Source organism: Harpia harpyja, chromosome 20 (assembly GCF_026419915.1).
Source record: "Harpia harpyja isolate bHarHar1 chromosome 20, bHarHar1 primary haplotype, whole genome shotgun sequence".
Taxonomy (NCBI): Eukaryota; Metazoa; Chordata; class Aves; order Accipitriformes; family Accipitridae; genus Harpia; species Harpia harpyja.
In genome coordinates, this window is record NC_068959.1 from 13536768 (window position 1) to 13554564 (window position 17797).

The 17797-nt window shown below is 39.4% G+C and overlaps 2 protein-coding genes across 7 annotated transcripts in view; one reads left to right on the top strand and one right to left on the bottom strand.

The window, feature by feature from the left end:
• The window catches only part of PTTG1 (PTTG1 regulator of sister chromatid separation, securin), a 32520-nt gene that overhangs the window by 12723 nt on the left and 2000 nt on the right, over nucleotides 1-17797 (top strand). Inside the window, exons 1-3 of one of the 4 annotated variants that reach the window (XM_052816348.1) lie at nucleotides 15610-15860; nucleotides 16683-16785; nucleotides 17100-17278. In XM_052816348.1, coding sequence (XP_052672308.1) covers nucleotides 16704-16785; nucleotides 17100-17278 — 261 coding nt within the window. In that variant the 5' untranslated portion in view covers nucleotides 15610-15860; nucleotides 16683-16703. Of the gene's footprint in view, nucleotides 1-15609; nucleotides 15861-15885; nucleotides 15999-16190; nucleotides 16214-16682; nucleotides 16786-17099; nucleotides 17279-17797 lie in introns of those variants that run through there. The other 3 variants (XM_052816350.1, XM_052816347.1, XM_052816351.1) reach the window with 3 other exon arrangements.
• SLU7 (SLU7 homolog, splicing factor) lies at nucleotides 1765-15521 on the bottom strand. Of its 3 annotated transcripts, none has more exons than XM_052816343.1 (16): nucleotides 15425-15520; nucleotides 14730-14909; nucleotides 13929-14082; nucleotides 13585-13665; nucleotides 12823-12987; nucleotides 11297-11362; nucleotides 9651-9698; nucleotides 9031-9162; nucleotides 8654-8751; nucleotides 7193-7260; nucleotides 6855-6994; nucleotides 5763-5924; nucleotides 5209-5313; nucleotides 4957-5031; nucleotides 4597-4701; nucleotides 1765-3583 (listed from the first exon to the last, which is right to left on the bottom strand). In XM_052816343.1, exons 2-16 carry the CDS (start codon nucleotides 14891-14893, stop codon nucleotides 3404-3406), a joined length of 1743 nt encoding a protein of 580 aa, XP_052672303.1. In that variant the 5' UTR covers nucleotides 14894-14909; nucleotides 15425-15520; the 3' UTR covers nucleotides 1765-3403. The 3 variants fall into 3 exon arrangements, with proteins under 3 accessions (XP_052672303.1, XP_052672304.1, XP_052672305.1); XM_052816344.1 differs by lacking the exon at nucleotides 15425-15520 and adding an exon at nucleotides 15080-15397; XM_052816345.1 differs by lacking the exon at nucleotides 9651-9698 and having other exon boundaries at nucleotides 15425-15521.

Sequence of the window (17797 nt, forward strand, 5' to 3'; positions counted from 1 at the left end):
AAACTGCAGTTACTAGGTTGCATTAGGCACTAGTGGGCACAGAAAATCCTGTCTCTTCTGTTGTTTTTTCTTCTTCCTAAAAGTTGAGCTCCATTTCATCTTTAACTAATTGCTATCATTCCTGCTTTTTTCTGATCCCTCAACAGCCTAAAACAATTACACTCGTGTAGAACAGTGTGCAAACCCACTCAGGAAAGCCATAAAGATCCAATTACAAAGAAATGTAGAGACAGTAAAAGAACTACCTTCTGGCATGCCTTGAAAGATAACACAGAATGCTAAACTCTTCAACAAAAAAATAAAGGAGAATGTTTTAATCTACATGTTTCAAAAATGCAAATGTCTTCAAATCAGCTGGCTAGTTAGTTCAGTTTGCAGACTTGAGTATGCCTCAGACAATCAGAACTCAACAGGATGAAAAACGAGGCAATCAAAGCGATTGTTGACAAAGGGAGTTGAGAAAGTAATTTTTGAGATTTGCCAAGGGCAAGATTCAGAGAAAGCTACCCAGACTGTGCTGGGAGGGTCTGTCTTGTATTATGATTTGAGAATTCGACTAGTCTGTGTTACCAAGCTAAGGAATTTCCTCTCACCTTGCTTCTGTCTTTGTGCATGTGAAAAACAGGAGTTCCCAACTTCAGGTGCCTCTGCTAAAGTATGCTCATTTTCATTGTACATTCATTTTTGTCCAAGCTAGCCTACAAACTTGTTTCAAACTCATTTTAAAAAGGAAAAAATTCTTCTTGTGCAATAGGAAGCAGTCTTTGGATATGCACAGTCGTATTGCATGCCAAATCCAAGGGGAAGCAGATGGAGGAAAATTAATCCTCATGATCAGATCCACAATGTTCTTTAACATTTAACCTTTATGATATAAATAGGACAACATGTTTTAAGCTTTATTTGTCCTTTAACTGTTGAGACTGATCCAGACGAGATCTACTCTGCATCATTCACAAGCTCAAGGGAACTGTATTTTGAATAAAAGGCTACTAATTGCTTTTTCCCCTGGAGCTGCCTTCTGCTTCACCAGAGAAGAAACTGGTCCATCTTCCCCATAGGCTCTCTCTTAGCAGAGCGAGACACAGCATGCCGGAAAAGTTACAGTCATGTCTTCAGGTATTGAAAAGCAAATCCATCCACATGAGTATACTTAAGGTGGAATTCAGTATGTTTACATGTAATAAGCAGATCTTCCTATAGCACTGAACATGTTATATTGGCTTCTGAAATACACACACCTTCAACTCTCTACCCATTTTTCTCTTGAAACTAAGAAAAACACTCACGCAACAAGAGTTTAAAACTGAACTTTACAGGCTGCCTAGACTGGTGAATTATTTGTTCTTCATTCTAAATCACTCTTTTCAGTGTTATTTCTGGATTGTCTCCTCTACTTTAAAAAGAACCAAGTCTCTAGCTACTTTTAGAAAGGTATCTAAAAATAGCTCAAGGAACTGATAACATGGACCCTTCTGACATCTCATCTTCCCTCAAACTGAACTTGGCACTGACCAAGACAACAGCAGTTGGTATCTCTGCAGCTGGAGGTATGCTGGCCAGAACTTCAGATGTTACAGCACTAAGAAGAATCATAGGATCTCTGGAACACAGTAAATATTCAACCTAAAAGTTTGATCATCAGTGAGAACATCACAGATAGTTTTAATATAGAACTATATTGCAGACTAATACAGAATTTCCATTATTAACTATGTATGCTAAAATACTCAATTGCCAAAGCGGCTGTGAAATCACACACACGACACTTAAATGTATGTTTATTGTATGTAATTACTTGTGGAAAAGAGCAGTTTTCCCTTGAAATTATCCGTAACTTAGAAAGGTCGAGACATGAGCTGATCTGGAAACTTAGAATGTGAGTCACTACTATAGCGGAAGGAAAACTATATCCCTAATATTTTTCCCCCTCTGACTGTCTAAATCCACATTGTTTGTGAAAGCATAAAAGCAATTTCTGCAAAAGCTGATTTCTACTCGTTAAAGTTTTTCCTTCCTTGTACTTGGCTATATTAACAATTCCACCCCCAAATCTTTGATCTCACTAGTTGGTTATGTTTTTTGCAAGCAATAGGAGGATCTTAAAATCAAGTTTTATAAAATAAAAGTCTGCAGTCAGGTTTATAAGCCTTATAAAATAAAGTCTGCATTCAGAATTAGTATGTCTATAACAAAACCAAAGGGGAAGCAGACTTGGAGAAAACCTAATAAAAAAAGGAAACCAGCTTTACAGGTGGAAATTGCAGGTACAACATGTTACAGGTATAACATATTGTTTCCTTTTCTTCCAGTAACTTTAAGCTTCCTTCATTGTTTACAAAGTGGAAACTGTAATCAGGTTCTTAATTTTAAGAGGAAAAGCCAGGATTACGGAGTCTTCCTTGTCCTACCATTAATATAACCACATGAAATGTGGTTTAATGTTTAATAAGACAGTTTAAGCCAAAACAGAAGTAATTCTCAAGCCTTCCAACTCTAAGTCATGCTGTGAAGTTCTTCACCCATTTCTTCAACTTTTAATAGTTAAAGGGGAAAGCTCCCAGTTTAAGGACTAATATTGCCAAACACAAAGCAGATGCTGCTTCACATTATCACAAGGTATTAAAGCCTGACACTTGGCATTACACCATGTAACAAGATTCTGGAAGTTATAAGGGTAATATGAATACTGTTATCAAACAGAAAACCAAAGAACTCAGATCTTTGCAACTGAAATTTATATGTTAACATCTGCAGAAACAGAATTAGAATTTAAAAGCTCTACACTCAGAAGCTAACCTCTTCATTAAAAAGACTGGACAGCATTTAAGACCTTTATATTAAATTAAACAGAACTGTACAAAGCAATCAATTTTTATATTTCCAAAATACTTACTAGAAAGTGATCAAGAAACTATTTCTCCTTTTAAAGCCTTGTGACAGGCAACTCTCTTTACAAGTAAGAGGCTTCAGTAGCTTAACAATTTTTTTTTTTTCAATAATTTTTGTTCTATATTAAGTGACATCTGCTGACCATTTCCTTTGAATAGCCAGTTTTACTGAATGTATCATGACTTAATGTATTAGCTGGCCAAACAAACCTAGAATTCCAGTCAGTTCTCTTCCAATAAAGAATTTACAGAGTAGGTGTATGCATTTTATATATATGTGTGTATATATATATTTGTGACTGTATATGTATACATACACACATATATAAAATTGCTGTAAGTATTGGACTGCTTACGTCTGTTGAAAGAAGTTTTCACCAACTTCTTTGGTGAAAAAAAAATCTCTCTGCCACTTCTGGCACTTATTAGACACAGGGAAGGTAAGCAAATATCTACAGAGTTGTAAACAAGTATGAAAAAAGTCTTGTGTATTGGAATGATTTTCACCATGACTACTGTCCAAGAAAAGAGGCCATGGGATCATCAGGTCTCTGCCGTTTCATTCTATAGGCTTCCATTTCCTCTTCTGTTGGCTCCCTTGTTTCATATAGGCTGTTGTATGGTCTCTTCCTCTCATCTAACTGCATGATTTCTTTAACGTGGAGAAGACGAGCCTCTTCTGCATTTAGTGCCTGAAATGAAAGCAAAGGAAAAAAAAACCCCACAATGAAAGTTAAGCAAAAAAACCAATGAAAGTTTGTATTAGATTCTAGTATGAGGAACAAACAGCAGGCAGAATGGGGGGATAAGCAATGCACATCTGTCTGGCCCACTTACAGCATGCTTCATTTAATGCTCATTTGTTAGTGTTTAACATAAAATGATGGTAAAATGGTATTTAGCAAACAGGATACTTTAATCTCTTTCCAATTGCCAAAATCAAGTAAGAAATTCCTTGGCTTTACCTAATATGTAATCATGATCCAGCAAGTACAAAAGCAGATAAGCAAGCATGTGATCTTAGTGGCTTGGGTTTGTTTGTTGGGTTTTTTTTGTTCCCCTCCACCCTGCCCTGTCAGGAAGCATATTTTTTTAAATGCTTTTTGAAATATACATTATCCCATTCCTCAAACTACTACTGTTGCTCCTTCTTGCTATTGAAAAGAAGTTGCATTTGTACCATGCTTTGATTAACCATAGTTTAACATTAGTTTCACACTCTGAATATCCAGAGGCAGGCTGCTGTGCTTGTGGAAGGGCTGTTCAGCAGCAGTGAGTTGATAGCCTGGTGGATGGATTTATTGCATTAACTGTGAGACTGGGCCCAAGTCTGGGATAAAAAGTGCTACGTTAAGCTTTGACAGTGCTTTTGATCTCTCTATCTTTCTTCAATACACAAATCATTGTGTTCTGCAATGTCTTATATAGATCTACAGCTGTAATAGTTGCCTAGACAAGAAGTGTTCTAAATAATCTAAACTAAGTCTTCCAAAACTAAGTATTTATTGCATGTTTGCTTGAGAAATAGGGAATGTGCTTTAGAACATCTAACAGCATGTTAAATTTGCTTTAGCTCAGAATTAGCATCAAAGGACATCCCACAGAATACCACAAGAACTGCCTTACAGGCTTCATAAAACTGACATTGTTGTAAAATGTATTTCAAGTTCTTTTTGCCACAAAACCACTGATGAATATAGTGCACCTTTTTAAGTTTTTCTTGCTTCTTTTTCTCTTCACCCTCACTATCTGAATTTGAGCTCCTTTTGTGCTTCTTCTTTTTCTTCTCTTTCTGTTTCTCTTGGTGGATCTGTAAGGTGGAAAACCAGTGACCGTTAAGATTCAACTTGCAAGCGTTAATAATGTTCAAGCCATTAAATCCCAAGCATCTACTAATGCTATTTGAGAGCTTAGTTTTCAAGAGAGATGTTAATGATCTAACAATGCAGTCTAATAATTTTCAGACTCATTATGACTCACATAATTTTGTGGTTACACATATCTTTCCAACTCTTAAAATGCGGAGGAAAAATATCTGCCTTCCTGAGAAAGGGAAACAGCTTACCTCCATCAGTGTTTTGGGTTTTGTCATGTGTTCTTCCTCCCTGGGTTGCTCTTCCAGTAAGCTTGCTTCAGTATTCTATACAACAGACAAGAGAAAGCATACCCATTTACTAAGCACATTTGAAAGGGAAAAACCCCTCCAAAAACCCAACTCACCCACCCAACCAACAAAAAAGTGAAATAGTCTAAAACTTGGGTAGGAAGATGAATGCTTTTTAGCTCTTTCCAAGTGACTAAATAAGACAATACTTACAGCAATTTCTTTCCCAGCTTCTCCTGTACAGTATGAATACTTGACAAATGAGTGGCAGCATTTGTAACCCCACTTGCCTTCCTTCCAATATGAACCCCAAATGCACTGCAAGAGAAGACACCATGGCAGTTATGTCCATCATGATACCCCCTGAAGAGACAGGCTGCAATTTATTCCTGAGTTTATATCCTGATAAGTAAATTATTCAAACAATCCAGAAGGGAAAGTTATGAGAAATACTTTTGCAATTTTACATTAGCCTTACAGGTACGGTTTCAAAAAAGAGAAAAGCAACAGGATGTGGTCAACTTATATTCAAAGTCAAAGGGAAATACAGTAACTTCCCCTTTAAGTTTGCCATTGCAACTCCTCAAATTCACATCGCAACCATGACAATTTGAAATTCCTCCTTAGTAGAAAAGGGAGAGTGTCACATTTGAGACAGGAGAAATTTATTTGCTGTATTATATTGTACTGCATCCTACCACACCTCATTCCCTTCCAATGGGAAGGAATCTGTTTTTTTTATAATTTTAACATAAGCTAGGGCTTACTGTATGGTTGTTGATCTTAACATCCTCTTCATATTTAGAGCAAGCAATAGCTTTCTCTTGTCCTTTGATGACTGTTCCATGCCTAGAGTATTCCACATAATCTTCCGTTTGAGCTAACAGCAGTTCAGCTGGTGGTGCATCTAGGTGTTCTTGTCCTCCATACTAAAATGCAAATAGAAAAGACACATAATAGTTTTGAAAAAAACCCCCACCTTTTATGCAGTTAAGTATACATTTCAAAAATGTCACCTTCAGTACCTTCTGAAGAAGACATAAAAGAAGTGGATGGAGACAGTTTAGTGAATAGATAAGAGAGAAATACTTCTCCTATTGCCATTGTGGTGTTTTTTGGTGTTTTGTTTTTTTGTGGTTTTTTGTTTGTTTGTTTTTTGTTTTTTTTTTTTAATGCCTGGAGGATTACAACAGTGATATTCCTCACTCAAAGCAGGAAAACTTTTTAGACCAAACAAAAAGGCTCTGGTATAACCAGAGCAGTACTTCCTGTTCCCCTTCAAACTTCAATGTAGACAAGGTTAGAATCTAAAAGGATTACTTAGTTCTTTGTCAGTTGTCCAAGAAACTAGCTGCAAAATCTAAAATAAATATTTATCTAGAATACTGCATCTGAAACTCGAGTCTGAAAATTCTGCTTTTCACATATAAGAAAAAAGAAAAGTTTAAAAATAATTTTGGGAGATAGTAACTTGGGTATTTTACAAAAGATAACACTTCTAAACTGTAAAAGAATTTTTCAACCACTTGTATTATTTAAAAAAAAACCCCAAACCCTAAATTCCCACTCCTCCTACATACTGCTGTCAGATTTTTCACTGGAGAAATTCTGACAGTTAAGGGAAGAGCTCCCAATAATCCAAAGAACTACCAGCAGATCTTCAAAAGTTCCTATATTAAATAATATAATGAATCCAATTGATAAGATAGTGTGTATAGATATAAAATTCTTTTTATAAATCTAAGCTACTGAGAACAGCTGATGTGTTTTCACATAGCATTAGTAACCTTATTTGTTACCCAAGACCCAGACTTCAAACTCAACAGAATTCTTATTAAATAAAACCAAAAGTCTATTACCTTCTCTAGGATGCTTTCTTTCTGCTGTGCTTTGAAATCTTCTTTTTTCACTTTGAAGGACTTATAAAGTAGCTCTAATTTTGTAGGGTCTGCTTGAAGATGAACTTCAGAGCCTTTGTCATAAGCCTCCCAAGCAAACACTGTGTACACAAGAGGTTTCACTCAATATTTATTCTAAAACTGACATAGGCATTCAAATTACAATCTTTAATTCTGTAGTAATTTGAAAGAAAGCCTCAATCTAAGATTTATTTCTCTTTTGCAAGAAAGAAGCATTGTTAACTTAAGTCTTTTAAGTTCGTTTCCTTAAAAAAACCAAAACCCCAAAACCCACTTACGCTGAGTCTGTGCCATTGAAATGGTATCTCCAGTGTAGCGAACAAAGTTGTCACCTGCGTAACCAACTCTGCAGAAAAGAACAATATGATTCTTAGCATTCAAGTAATGTGATTTCCTTTTAAATAAAATCATAGAACACCAACAGGAAAGTAAAAATTCTCCTTTGTGCCCTGAGAGTTAAGAATGGAGGGAGAGGAAGGAGCATTCAACTCAATACATGAAATGAAAGTCTGGGCTCCCCATAGAGTCATGAAAGTATATGATAGCAACTCAGAATACCTGATGCCTATGTTTACATGGAAACATCTTATGACACAAACCTGGAGCTCTGCCCGGAATACCAAGCACCAGGAGTCAAACTTTGATCGAACTGCACAATAAATATGCATAAATGGTAGGTGATATTCTAGCATTGTGATTCTCAGCTTTTGGATTTGTGAATCTCTCCTCCTGCCCAGACCCAGTGTATTTTACTGAGTTAAAGCCTGGTAATAGCTTTACTGCTCTCAGTTACCTTTTGTACACCCCTTGAAGAGATTCACAATGAGTATATGAAACACAGGTTGAAAATCAAATAACGTTAACAATCCAATTTCCCACTCTTTTAATCTTCCCAAAGTCCCTCTGAATAATTTACAGTCTGCAAAGCTGTGGCAGAAACACAGATTCAACAAAGGTCAAATTATGACTCTAGAGAGAAGTGAAAGCATCTGCATCTAAAAAAAGAATTGACTAGCATTATTCTAGCTGGGGGCAAGGAGAGGTGGAAAGAGCATTATTTGCTAGCATTTAGCCACTGCCATTCTATTTCAGGCAGCGAGCTAATCCAATTACTGTACTCTGAATAAATGTTTCTACTCACAGCCTGTCTCCTCTGTAAGTCCACAGCACTACACAGGTCAAGGCAGGGTCACAGCTCAAGTGCTTGACTTGGGTTTTAAGTGAGACAGCCTTATGTGCAGCCAAAAGCCAGCCTATGGCATTTTTTAATTAAGTTGTCTATCTAGACAATGCCAAAGCTTTCAGACCTTTTCTATGCAGACTCCATTAATGTATGAGGAGCTCTTGCTCCTAGTTCAAGCATTTAGTTAGGTACCACAGACAAGGGATGAAGTTTAAGATTTGGTTACTGAAATACTTTACAAACAACATTATTGTTTACAGGTATCACCTCTAGATACAGCAGAGTGTTCTAACCCTTGTACAGGTCATTACACTAAATGGTGGTCCATATATCCCTGAAGATTAAGGGCCAGTATTACTAAAATACCACTTTTATATACTGAAACAAAAAATACTGCTAAATAAAACAATTTTTTCCATGTTTACTACTACTTCTACACATAATTGTCTAGAGATTCATTAGTAAAAGGACATACAGATAAAAGAAAATACAGAACTATTAATCTCATTTTTAACAGTTTTGTTGGATACACAAGCATGACCCTGATTTAACTTACTCATCTGGATTCTTGCCTGTATTGGCATATGGGTTCTCCCTCATTGCTCTTGTTTTGGGATCATAATAAGCAGAGTTCGGATCTAGATTCCTCAAGTACTAGGGAAAGAAAACAACATACAAGATATTCGATAGTTATGATTTTAAAAGAACTGAAGTTACTCTTGTATCTCCCAGCTTAGACATTTTAAAAAGTTCTATCTGTGTAAAAGAATGACCTTGACGAAGTCATGACACGAGCAGGAATAGAACTGAGAATAAACCTTAACCTCCAAACCCCAAGACCCATACGCAAACTCATTAATAATTGAGCATACAATTTTTTGAAATTAACTCTCACGAATACAAAAGAATATCTGTAAAGAATTCTTTACTCACTTTTGCAATATCTTCCCGAATACGTAAATTTCGAACGGTGATACGTCTTTTCGAGTCAAAGTTCTGCCCAGGCATATCAATGTCATCTGCATATTTATCTTCATCTTCATCTTCACTGTTATGATCTCTTTCCTGAGGAAAGATGGGAAACTTCTAAGTAAAAGAGGACATTCACTCCAGAGACAAGTATGAGAATCTGATTTTAGTGGTTTCATTAAAAATTCTGCAATCCCTGTAGTTAAAAGCTGGCATCATTTACCTGGGCTTAAGTGTGCTGTCATGCTAATCTAACATTCAACAGGTTTCAGGTTTTTCAGGTTTCCTCATACGGAAACAGTTACAGAAGTGTAACTGTGATGATATTAAGAAAAGAGTTATCTTGGGCAAAATATACTACATATTAAAAACTAGTTATTTGCTTGCATCTTTAAGGTTTGACAACACACAGGAATTAAAACCAAAAATGCCTCTGTGAAATCCAACAACCTATGCCCAAAAGAATAGTCAGCCAGTGGCATGAACCCAACATTCAAACCCTTATGCCACCCTTGTTTCACTGATCCACTAACTACAGGTCTTTTTTTCTGCCCATGGTGTGATGCAGTGGGTAATCATCTTACTGTCTGTGAATTTGGTTCCTCTTCTCCCCACTGGTGTCTTGGGGAGTTCTGCAGCAAACAAAGAGCACATCAGCAGAGAAGACAAGATAGTGGGGAGAGGACAGAGGGCAGGGATATAAAGAGCAATCAAAGCAGAGCTTGATGTTGGATGCAAAATACAATTTACCTGTGACACAATATGCACAAAGATTGCTATATAAAGGTCTAGGAAAGAGCTCTATTACAGACACGTTGGAGACCTTTTCACTGTATTCCCAATTAAATTTTCAAGCTTTTACAAGAACAGCAAATTCTAGAACTGTCACTGTTATTTAGAGCTTGCTATGCCTTTGAACACTAATGGTTTAGACTGGAATATTTCATATCATGCAAATATAACCAACATTCAACTCTGAAAGCTTAAAAAAAAAAATAAGACGACATATAGCAAGTATTTAGTTAGGATTGACAAGCATACTGAGCATGAATCAGAAGCCATAATTTAATCTGGAGAAATATAGCCAGAATTTATTTTTTTAACCTGCTTAGCCTCTAACTTGAGAATACTTGCAACAGTGAAGATGGAAACAACTGTGAGTCCTGGAACACTCATCAGCAAACTGGCCAGCACTGACTATGCAAAGCAGTCTTGGTCCCCTCCATCAGAGATAGCTCTTATGTTTCAAACCTACTGTTCTTCTTACAGCTCCATTTTATACGGAATAAGTGTATGGAAGCCAACAATGTTTGCTTTGTGGTGAAAACAGGCATCAAAAAGAGAAAGAATCTTTTCTATCGGGAAGGTTGGAAGGCTGTAGTTTGTGCTGGGTTGGCGATTAAGTTCACTCTGCCATCTAGTGACAAAAAGCAAGGTGACAACCTCTGGAAAATGGAGGCCCAGTTGTATGTAGTCTTTTGCTTGGTGTTTTCTTTCTCACAATGTTGATTAAAAAAACCTACTTCTGACCAGCAGCAGTCTCTACTTTTCCCCTACTTTATAAACTTAGAATATTATCAGAAATGCCTTTAAAAATTATAATTTTATATCAAAGAGCATCAAAAGCATTGTCTATAATCCAGGAGGAGCTTGTAGAAGTTAGTGGAAGATGCAAACTCTGCAGTTATAAGCCAGAGGGAAATACATATGCTCAGCCTTCAAATAACCAGAGACACTGCAAATAGTCATAGCAACGACTGAAGAAGACACAAGTTTGGTTCTAAGATAAAGAAAATACCTTCCTATTCCAATTTATACTAAGCATTACTAAAACAATCCACAGTCACGTACTAGCCATTGTCTCAACATTAGTCAGACGTAACAATCTTTAAAAACAAAAAAAGCTTTTCAGTACATGAACAAAATTACTACATGGAAAACAAGTTTTTCTGACCCAAAATGGCGTGTCATTAACTTTCGCAAGAATAATAATCACACAGAATTTTTGCCCCTAAGGGGAAAACAAAACAACTCTTATTTGAAAGAAGATGCTTCAAATTCTTGAATGTGACACAGAATATGCTGGTGCTAGGAAAATCTTTAAATTACTGAAGGGCATAAAAACCAATAATAGACCCTGTATAGAGAGTAAAAGCATCAGAGAGCAGGAGTAACCTGTTGTATATTTATTCAGCCTCAGCAAAAATAAATTGGGCTTTAGTTTACTTACCACTTGCTCCAGCTTTCCTGATGCTAACTCCTCCTGAAGCTTCTGGGCTTTCAGTGTACGTTTGGCCTGTGTATCATGAAAATGCATTTGGTTTAGTATTTCTTTTTAGTAGTGAGTGTGTAGTAATACTTACCATAAGCATCTCTTGTGACTGCTGTCATTTAAAATGTATTACTACAAAAAAAAAAAAGTTTTTTTTAATTCTCTGGGTGCTTGTAAAAAATCAGCAGCCTAGAGCTTGTCACCTCTACTCCTATGCTTTACCACATTTGTTTTTTGAGCCTCAAGGAAATGAAATTATATATACTAACCATTTTACTATTTTATATTATACTGTTAAATGAAACAGTTTACTAGAATTTATGCAGCTATACCATTACTATGAGATAGTTTTATAATTGTGTCCTCGTACTCTAGTTAGAAACTTCAGTGCTTAAGGTACTTCGTGACTGATGCTGCAAGCATTTATGGTTCATTCAGGAAGCACCAAAGTCTAGCACCTAAAGTAAGATTTTAAAGCTGCACATAGTGAATTTTTGTATGTGTTTGACATCATAGAACCATAGAACAGTTGATATTGGAGGTACCTCTGGAGACTGCCAAGGACAATCCCCCTGCTCAAAGCAGGCGTGCCTACAACAAGTTGCCCAGGACTCTGTCTAGGCAAGTTTTGATTACTTCCAAGAATGGAGACTCCCCAGCCTTACTGGGCAAGCTGTTCCACTGATCACCTTACAGTAGAACATTTTTTTCTTATGTTCAAACAGAATTTCTTGTATTTCACTTGTGCCCACTGCTTCTTGTCCTGTCCTGTCACAGGATACTATTGAGAAGAGTCTGGCTCTGTCTTTAAACACTCCCAGTAGACATTTATACACACTGATTAGATCACACTTAACATTAGCTTTTCTACACACTATAGGAAAATACTGAGGACCAGGCACTGAAGGGAGTTAAGTTAGGCGCCTAACTACCTTTTGGACCAGGTAGCCAACATCCAGCCAAGGTAGTGAACTTTTTTTTTTTTCCTTCTAAAAAGTTAATAACGCCCACATGGATTTGGTGCATACAGATAGAAAGTTAACTGCAACAGCAAGGTGCCAGTCTGCACAAAGACAGGTACAAACAGTCCACTGCTCCATCATGGCAACAAAAAGGATTCATAAGTAAAATAACATGAATGAAGTTACAAAACAGATATAGATTTATTGGCTCTAATACAGCCAGATAACAAATTTGTTTCTTGCCTGCAATTCAATCTGTGTCTCGGGTAATAAATTCTATGGCTTGTCTATTAGAAAGTAAGCAATCTGGGGAGACACTTCATTTATTGTACAGACCCGTTGCCAGTTCTGATCTGAATTTTCAGTTTAGGTGAAGTCTGCTATCAAACACAGAACCCATCTCGCTTTTTCATTATGAATACAGCACAAGGTCTAATATTAACAGTGCACGTAACAAATGTTCCTCCTCCCAGCCAAGCCAAACACTAAACCTTTCCCTAGTAAACCACAGAACCTACATACCAAATCAACTTTGGAATACTCCTCTACAATCTTCATGTGCTCTTCTGGGTTATAACCATTCCAACGATCTCGCTTTCCATCATAATCAAACATCAGTTGAGGCTGCACGTGTTCATCTGGTGCAATATTCATGCCTGTGTATTTTGCTCCAACTTTCCTGGGTCTCTGAAAGGAAAAAAAAAAAAACAGGTTGGATCAGTCCATTAGACTAAAATATGTTACTCACTCAGATATCCCTTTAAAAATAGTATCAATGGAGCTCCTCTGAAGCCAGTTAAATTCAGCACTATCAGCCTGTGAATTGTAAATAAATGCAAGTAGTTCATTTCTGTATTTTAAAGTATTGCAACTGACTCCAAATCCCGTCAATTTCTAACTCAATTTGCCACAATTAAGAAAGCACTTGAAACAGTTTCTGGGGATGGCTTTAGCCGACATGAAACAGAAAGACAGGCACAGGAGCACTTGAGTTAAAGCAAACTAACATGAAAAGCTAAACATTTTCACCTATTATTGCAGTGCTTATCACAAACAGAATTGATGAGCAACACCCTGAATAGTATCATTTCTTCCCCTTCACTTTTTCTGCATACCAATTTCTTTAGAAATTTTCAAGCCACCTTTCAATACTTGTAACCTTTTTCAAAATAGCTTTTTCAAAACTAGTAGTTTTTATTTTATCTATAGCTAGCTATTTTCCACTAAGATTAGAATTCACATTGTTTTCAAAACCATTAAAACATCAACAAAAGTCAAGTTTACCTCCATGCAGTCTTTCTTTTTGTGTGTCAATGCACCACAGTTCTCACAAGCTCCTTTACGATATCTAGTTGCTACAGCATGCTAAACAACAAAAAAAGACAGTGTTGTATAAACTTGTGGCAAGATTCATATACGTGTTCCCAATAACCATTTTTTCAGTACAACTAAAGTGTGCATGGTCTACCCAAACTCATAACGCATATTTTGATTACTACCAGACACTGTGACTTGCCTGCTGAATAAGAATTCCCAGCTCCTGTCTCCCTCAAAAACATGTAACCAGAAATTATTTCCTCATGGAATCAAACCAAATCTTTATTTTATGACAAAAACATTTTACATACCTCTTGAACTCCTCGTTTGTACCAATCTCCAGAGGAGCTATACTGTTTCTGCTTCTCTGGCTGAGGTCTCTGATGCTTTAATGTAGGTCTTTTAGAAGGATCTATGTACCATGGTACTGAGGATATGTACTGAGGAATATGAGGATTGATATCTCTGTAAAAGATGTTGTGTAATAAATACAGGGCATAGGGAAAAAAACCCACAACAACTTAGCCTAACAAATAACTCTCACATTAAAGTTCAGGGCTTTAGGAGCAATAATAAAATAATGAAGTTGTTACAGTGCATTGCAAAATAAACTCTAATTTAACTAGATAAACACAGACTTTCACTGAGATTTTCTTGCCATCTAATTCACCTAAACTCCTGACTCCAAATCAAATACCTTATTCTATGCAATGTTACTGAGCACAAAAATAGTAACATGCCTCTTCTCAGAAGTAACAAGCCTTGTAGAAGCAAGAGAGGGAACAGATAAGGTATGCAGTAAAGTTCCCCAGTACTACTTTTTGGTCACTTTCAAAACACCACTCGTAAGTAGCCACACAGATGGGACTTTTTAGCAGCACTGACAATAGATCACAGTAGATAAACACTGAACCTCCATTTTTTTGGAAAATATTTGTTTTCTGAGGATGACTGGAATGTTAAAAGCAGATTTACAAAGTTCAACTATTTACTTCTACAATGACTCATGTAGAAATCATGTATCACCCTCAGGATTATTCCATAATCATAACAGGAAAAAAGTCATTTTTAGCCAGTAGCTTTAGAATAACCATAGCTTTAATAAAACTTACTTTCCTTCTTCATCCACTTCAGCAGGTGCATTTCCTAGTTTTCTTTGTTCTTCTAATTCTTTTTTTTTCCGCCAGTCTTCCCTTGTCATCTTCTTTGGTTCCTCCAGGCTCACATCATTCGATCCTCCTGAAGGTGCGGCGTTCATTACCGTCCCTGATGCCATTTTGTTTTTTCCCCCTCTATCAGAAATAAGAGGAGAACAGTCTTACAGATCAATACCGTTTGACAGCACAGCTCTTCAACGTGGTTTCGTGTCATTCAAGGAAACAAGTAATGCTCTGTTATGCGTTCTTGACGTATGCCTTTCCACAACAATAAGCACCACTGCTGAAAAAAACAACAGTCTTACTAATGTTCCTCTTCTCTGACCAGTATGATCCCTGGTGGGGACGAACAGCAGCAGCTCAGCGCACAGCGTCAGGACACGCACCGCCGGGCCCCCCCAGCCGGCGGGGAGGGGGCCACGGACTCCCCCGCTGCTGCTGCTGCAGGGGCGGGCAGAGCCAGCGGACAGGCCGGGGCTGCCGGGAGGCCCCGCCGCGGCCCCGCGCAACCCCGGGCCTACGCGTCCCCCAAAGGCGAGGCAAGAGAGCGACCGCCAGCAAGCAGCGCCCCACCGGGGCCCAGCCCCGGCCGGCGAGGACGCGGGGGCTTCCCCAGAGCGCAAAGCCGCCGCCGCCGCCGCCGCCCGTACCTGCTAGGCCGCACTGCCACCCCACAATGCGCCACGGCCCCGCCGCCCCGCCCCGCCGAGGCGGAGTCACTGTCAGGGGCGGTGCCGCCCCGTCACCACGGTAACGCGGCGCCGGGGCCTGGGGGGCGGGCTTACCCCTGCGCGGGCCGGCCCCGCCCCCGGAGCGCAGCGGGTGGAGCCGCCAGGGCAGCAGGTGAGGCGGGTCGGAAGCGGCGCTGCTGAGCCAACCGGCTGCTGAGCGTTTGTCGAAGCAGCCAATGGGCGATGCGGAGGCGGTTTAAAATCTGCCGGCGGTTGGGGAGCTGGGCAGTGTGGCTCTTCTCTGTCTGGTGGGGGGTCTGCGGACCGGCCCGCCCTGCCCTTTGCGCGACCTGAGCCGAGCCCTCTCCTTCGTGGGTGCCGCTGTCCGGCCTCGGCGCTGCCGGTAGCTCCTGAGGTGAGCTGGGGGGGGGCTGGGAAGGTGGAGGGCGTTACCTGGTTAAAGCCGGGGTCTCCCCCGAGGGCAGGAGGAGAGGGCGTCTGGTGCTGTCGCCAGAAGGTGGCTTACACAAGGGGAGCGGCGGGATCTGTGGCTGTAAGTCTTGCTTCGACTTTGTGCTTGAGCTTTTGACTGCAAGCCGCACCGATTAAAAGCGGGTTTTTCTGCAGGCCTCTCTTGAACGAGGAATCGCCTGCCCAGGTGTGTCACAGCAGGGATGAGCTCCAGGTGGGAGCTGCCTGGCTGCTCCTCACGGTGCAAGGGAGTGCTCTCATCTGTTGCCGCAGATGGGGCGGAGAAACGGTAGTGAAGTAATCCATTTGTATAGGGTGTTCTCTAATGGTTTCTTTTTCTGGTGAAAAGGTGTCTCTGCTGGTAAAGTAACTGGCATTACTCTTGGCTGCTCAAGTGCTACAAGTTGAGCTAAGGACTGGATTGCTAAGCTAGGAGATGCATGCTTTTCCTGTACTGAGGAAACAGTTAAACACCACAAAGAAGTGATAAAGCAAACCAAAGTATTAGATCTTTCTGTGTAGGATTGCTGGTGAGACCTTGCTCCTTTGAGAATATTGGCCTATCATGTGCACTAATAGTGCCCTCAAATGTAAGGGTCTGTAGGTAAACTAGTATGAAATGGTGTGAAGTATGGGTTTGTTCCCCCTCCTCTGGGGACCGGCACATGGCAGCTATGTTGCCTTTAACGTGGTTTGTTTATAAAGTGTGCTGTGGTGGAAGAAATTACAAGAATGATTTCCTCTTTTTCCTGTATGGACTTTCCAGAGTGGTCTCATCAACCTGAAGATGGCAACGCTAATCTTTATTGACAAGGAGAATGGTGAAGTTGGTGCCACTAAGAATCAGCTAAGACTCCCTTCAGGATCTTGTGCGTATATGCTGCCTTAAGTCAGTAGGGGATCAAGGGAAGAGCATAAATCCTGTTTTGTTACTCACTGTTTTGAACAGTAATAGCTCTATATTCTTATGTCCAATTATCTAACCGATTCTGCTAAGCTTACCAATTACTATAAAAATGAAAATGGCTCTGTGCTTTTATCATAGATGGGGCTTATGCTCCTGAGTTATAAATGGTGAGCAATGATTTTTATGACAACTGGTTTTCCAGGACATGCGCTTACAGAAGTAAGCTTTAGGGTTGATATGGTGCTAAAGTTTGCTTTTTTTCTTCCCCCACTCCAGCAAAAGTCTTATCTGAAAGAACACAAGTTAACACTCCACTTCCTAAAAAAGCAATCAGTACACCTCCAGCCACATCTCACTCTGTCAGAAGGGCTCTTGGAAATGTGAATAGAACTGAAGGAGTCACAAGCAAGATGGAAAAGATAAGACAGAAAAATCAGCCTTGCACTGCAAACAAAGTGAGTATAACACCCTTCTACAGGGTTGGGGTGAGGAATGGGAATGGATAGTTTACCTATTGTTGTGGCTTAACCCTGGCAGGCAGCTAAGCACCACACAGCTGCTTGCTCATTTTCCCCTCAGTTGGGTGGGGGAAAGAACTGGAAGGGTAAAAGTCAGAAAACTCATGGACTGAGATTAAGACAACTTAATAATTCAAAATCTCAAGGAAAAACAAAACCAACTTCTCGCAACCAGCTGACTGATGCCTTGCTAGTCCCTGAGCAATGGCAGCCCTGGCAAACTTCCCCACTGGTTTTCATTGCTTAGCATGATGTCTTATGGTATGGGATATCCCTTTGGTCAGTTGGGGTCAGCTGTGCTGGCTGTGCCCCCTCCCAACTTCTTGTGCACCCCCAGCCTACTCACTGGTGGGGTTGTGAGAAGCAGAAAAGGCCTTGATGCTGTGTAAGCACTGCTCAGCAATAGCTAAAACAGCTGTGTATTATCAACACTGTTTTCACCATGAAGCCAAAACA

Coding starts and splice junctions, on each gene's coding strand:
- SLU7 (XM_052816343.1), bottom strand. CDS start 14,893: ATGGCATCAGGGACGGTAATGAACGCCGCACCTTCAGGAGGATCGAAT. Junction 8,752..9,030: donor TTCGGGAAGATATTGCAAAA/GTGAGTAAAGAA, acceptor TTCTTTCCCTAG/TACTTGAGGAATCTAGATCC. Junction 6,995..7,192: donor TTCAATGGCACAGACTCAGC/GTAAGTGGGTTT, acceptor TTGTGTACACAG/TGTTTGCTTGGGAGGCTTAT.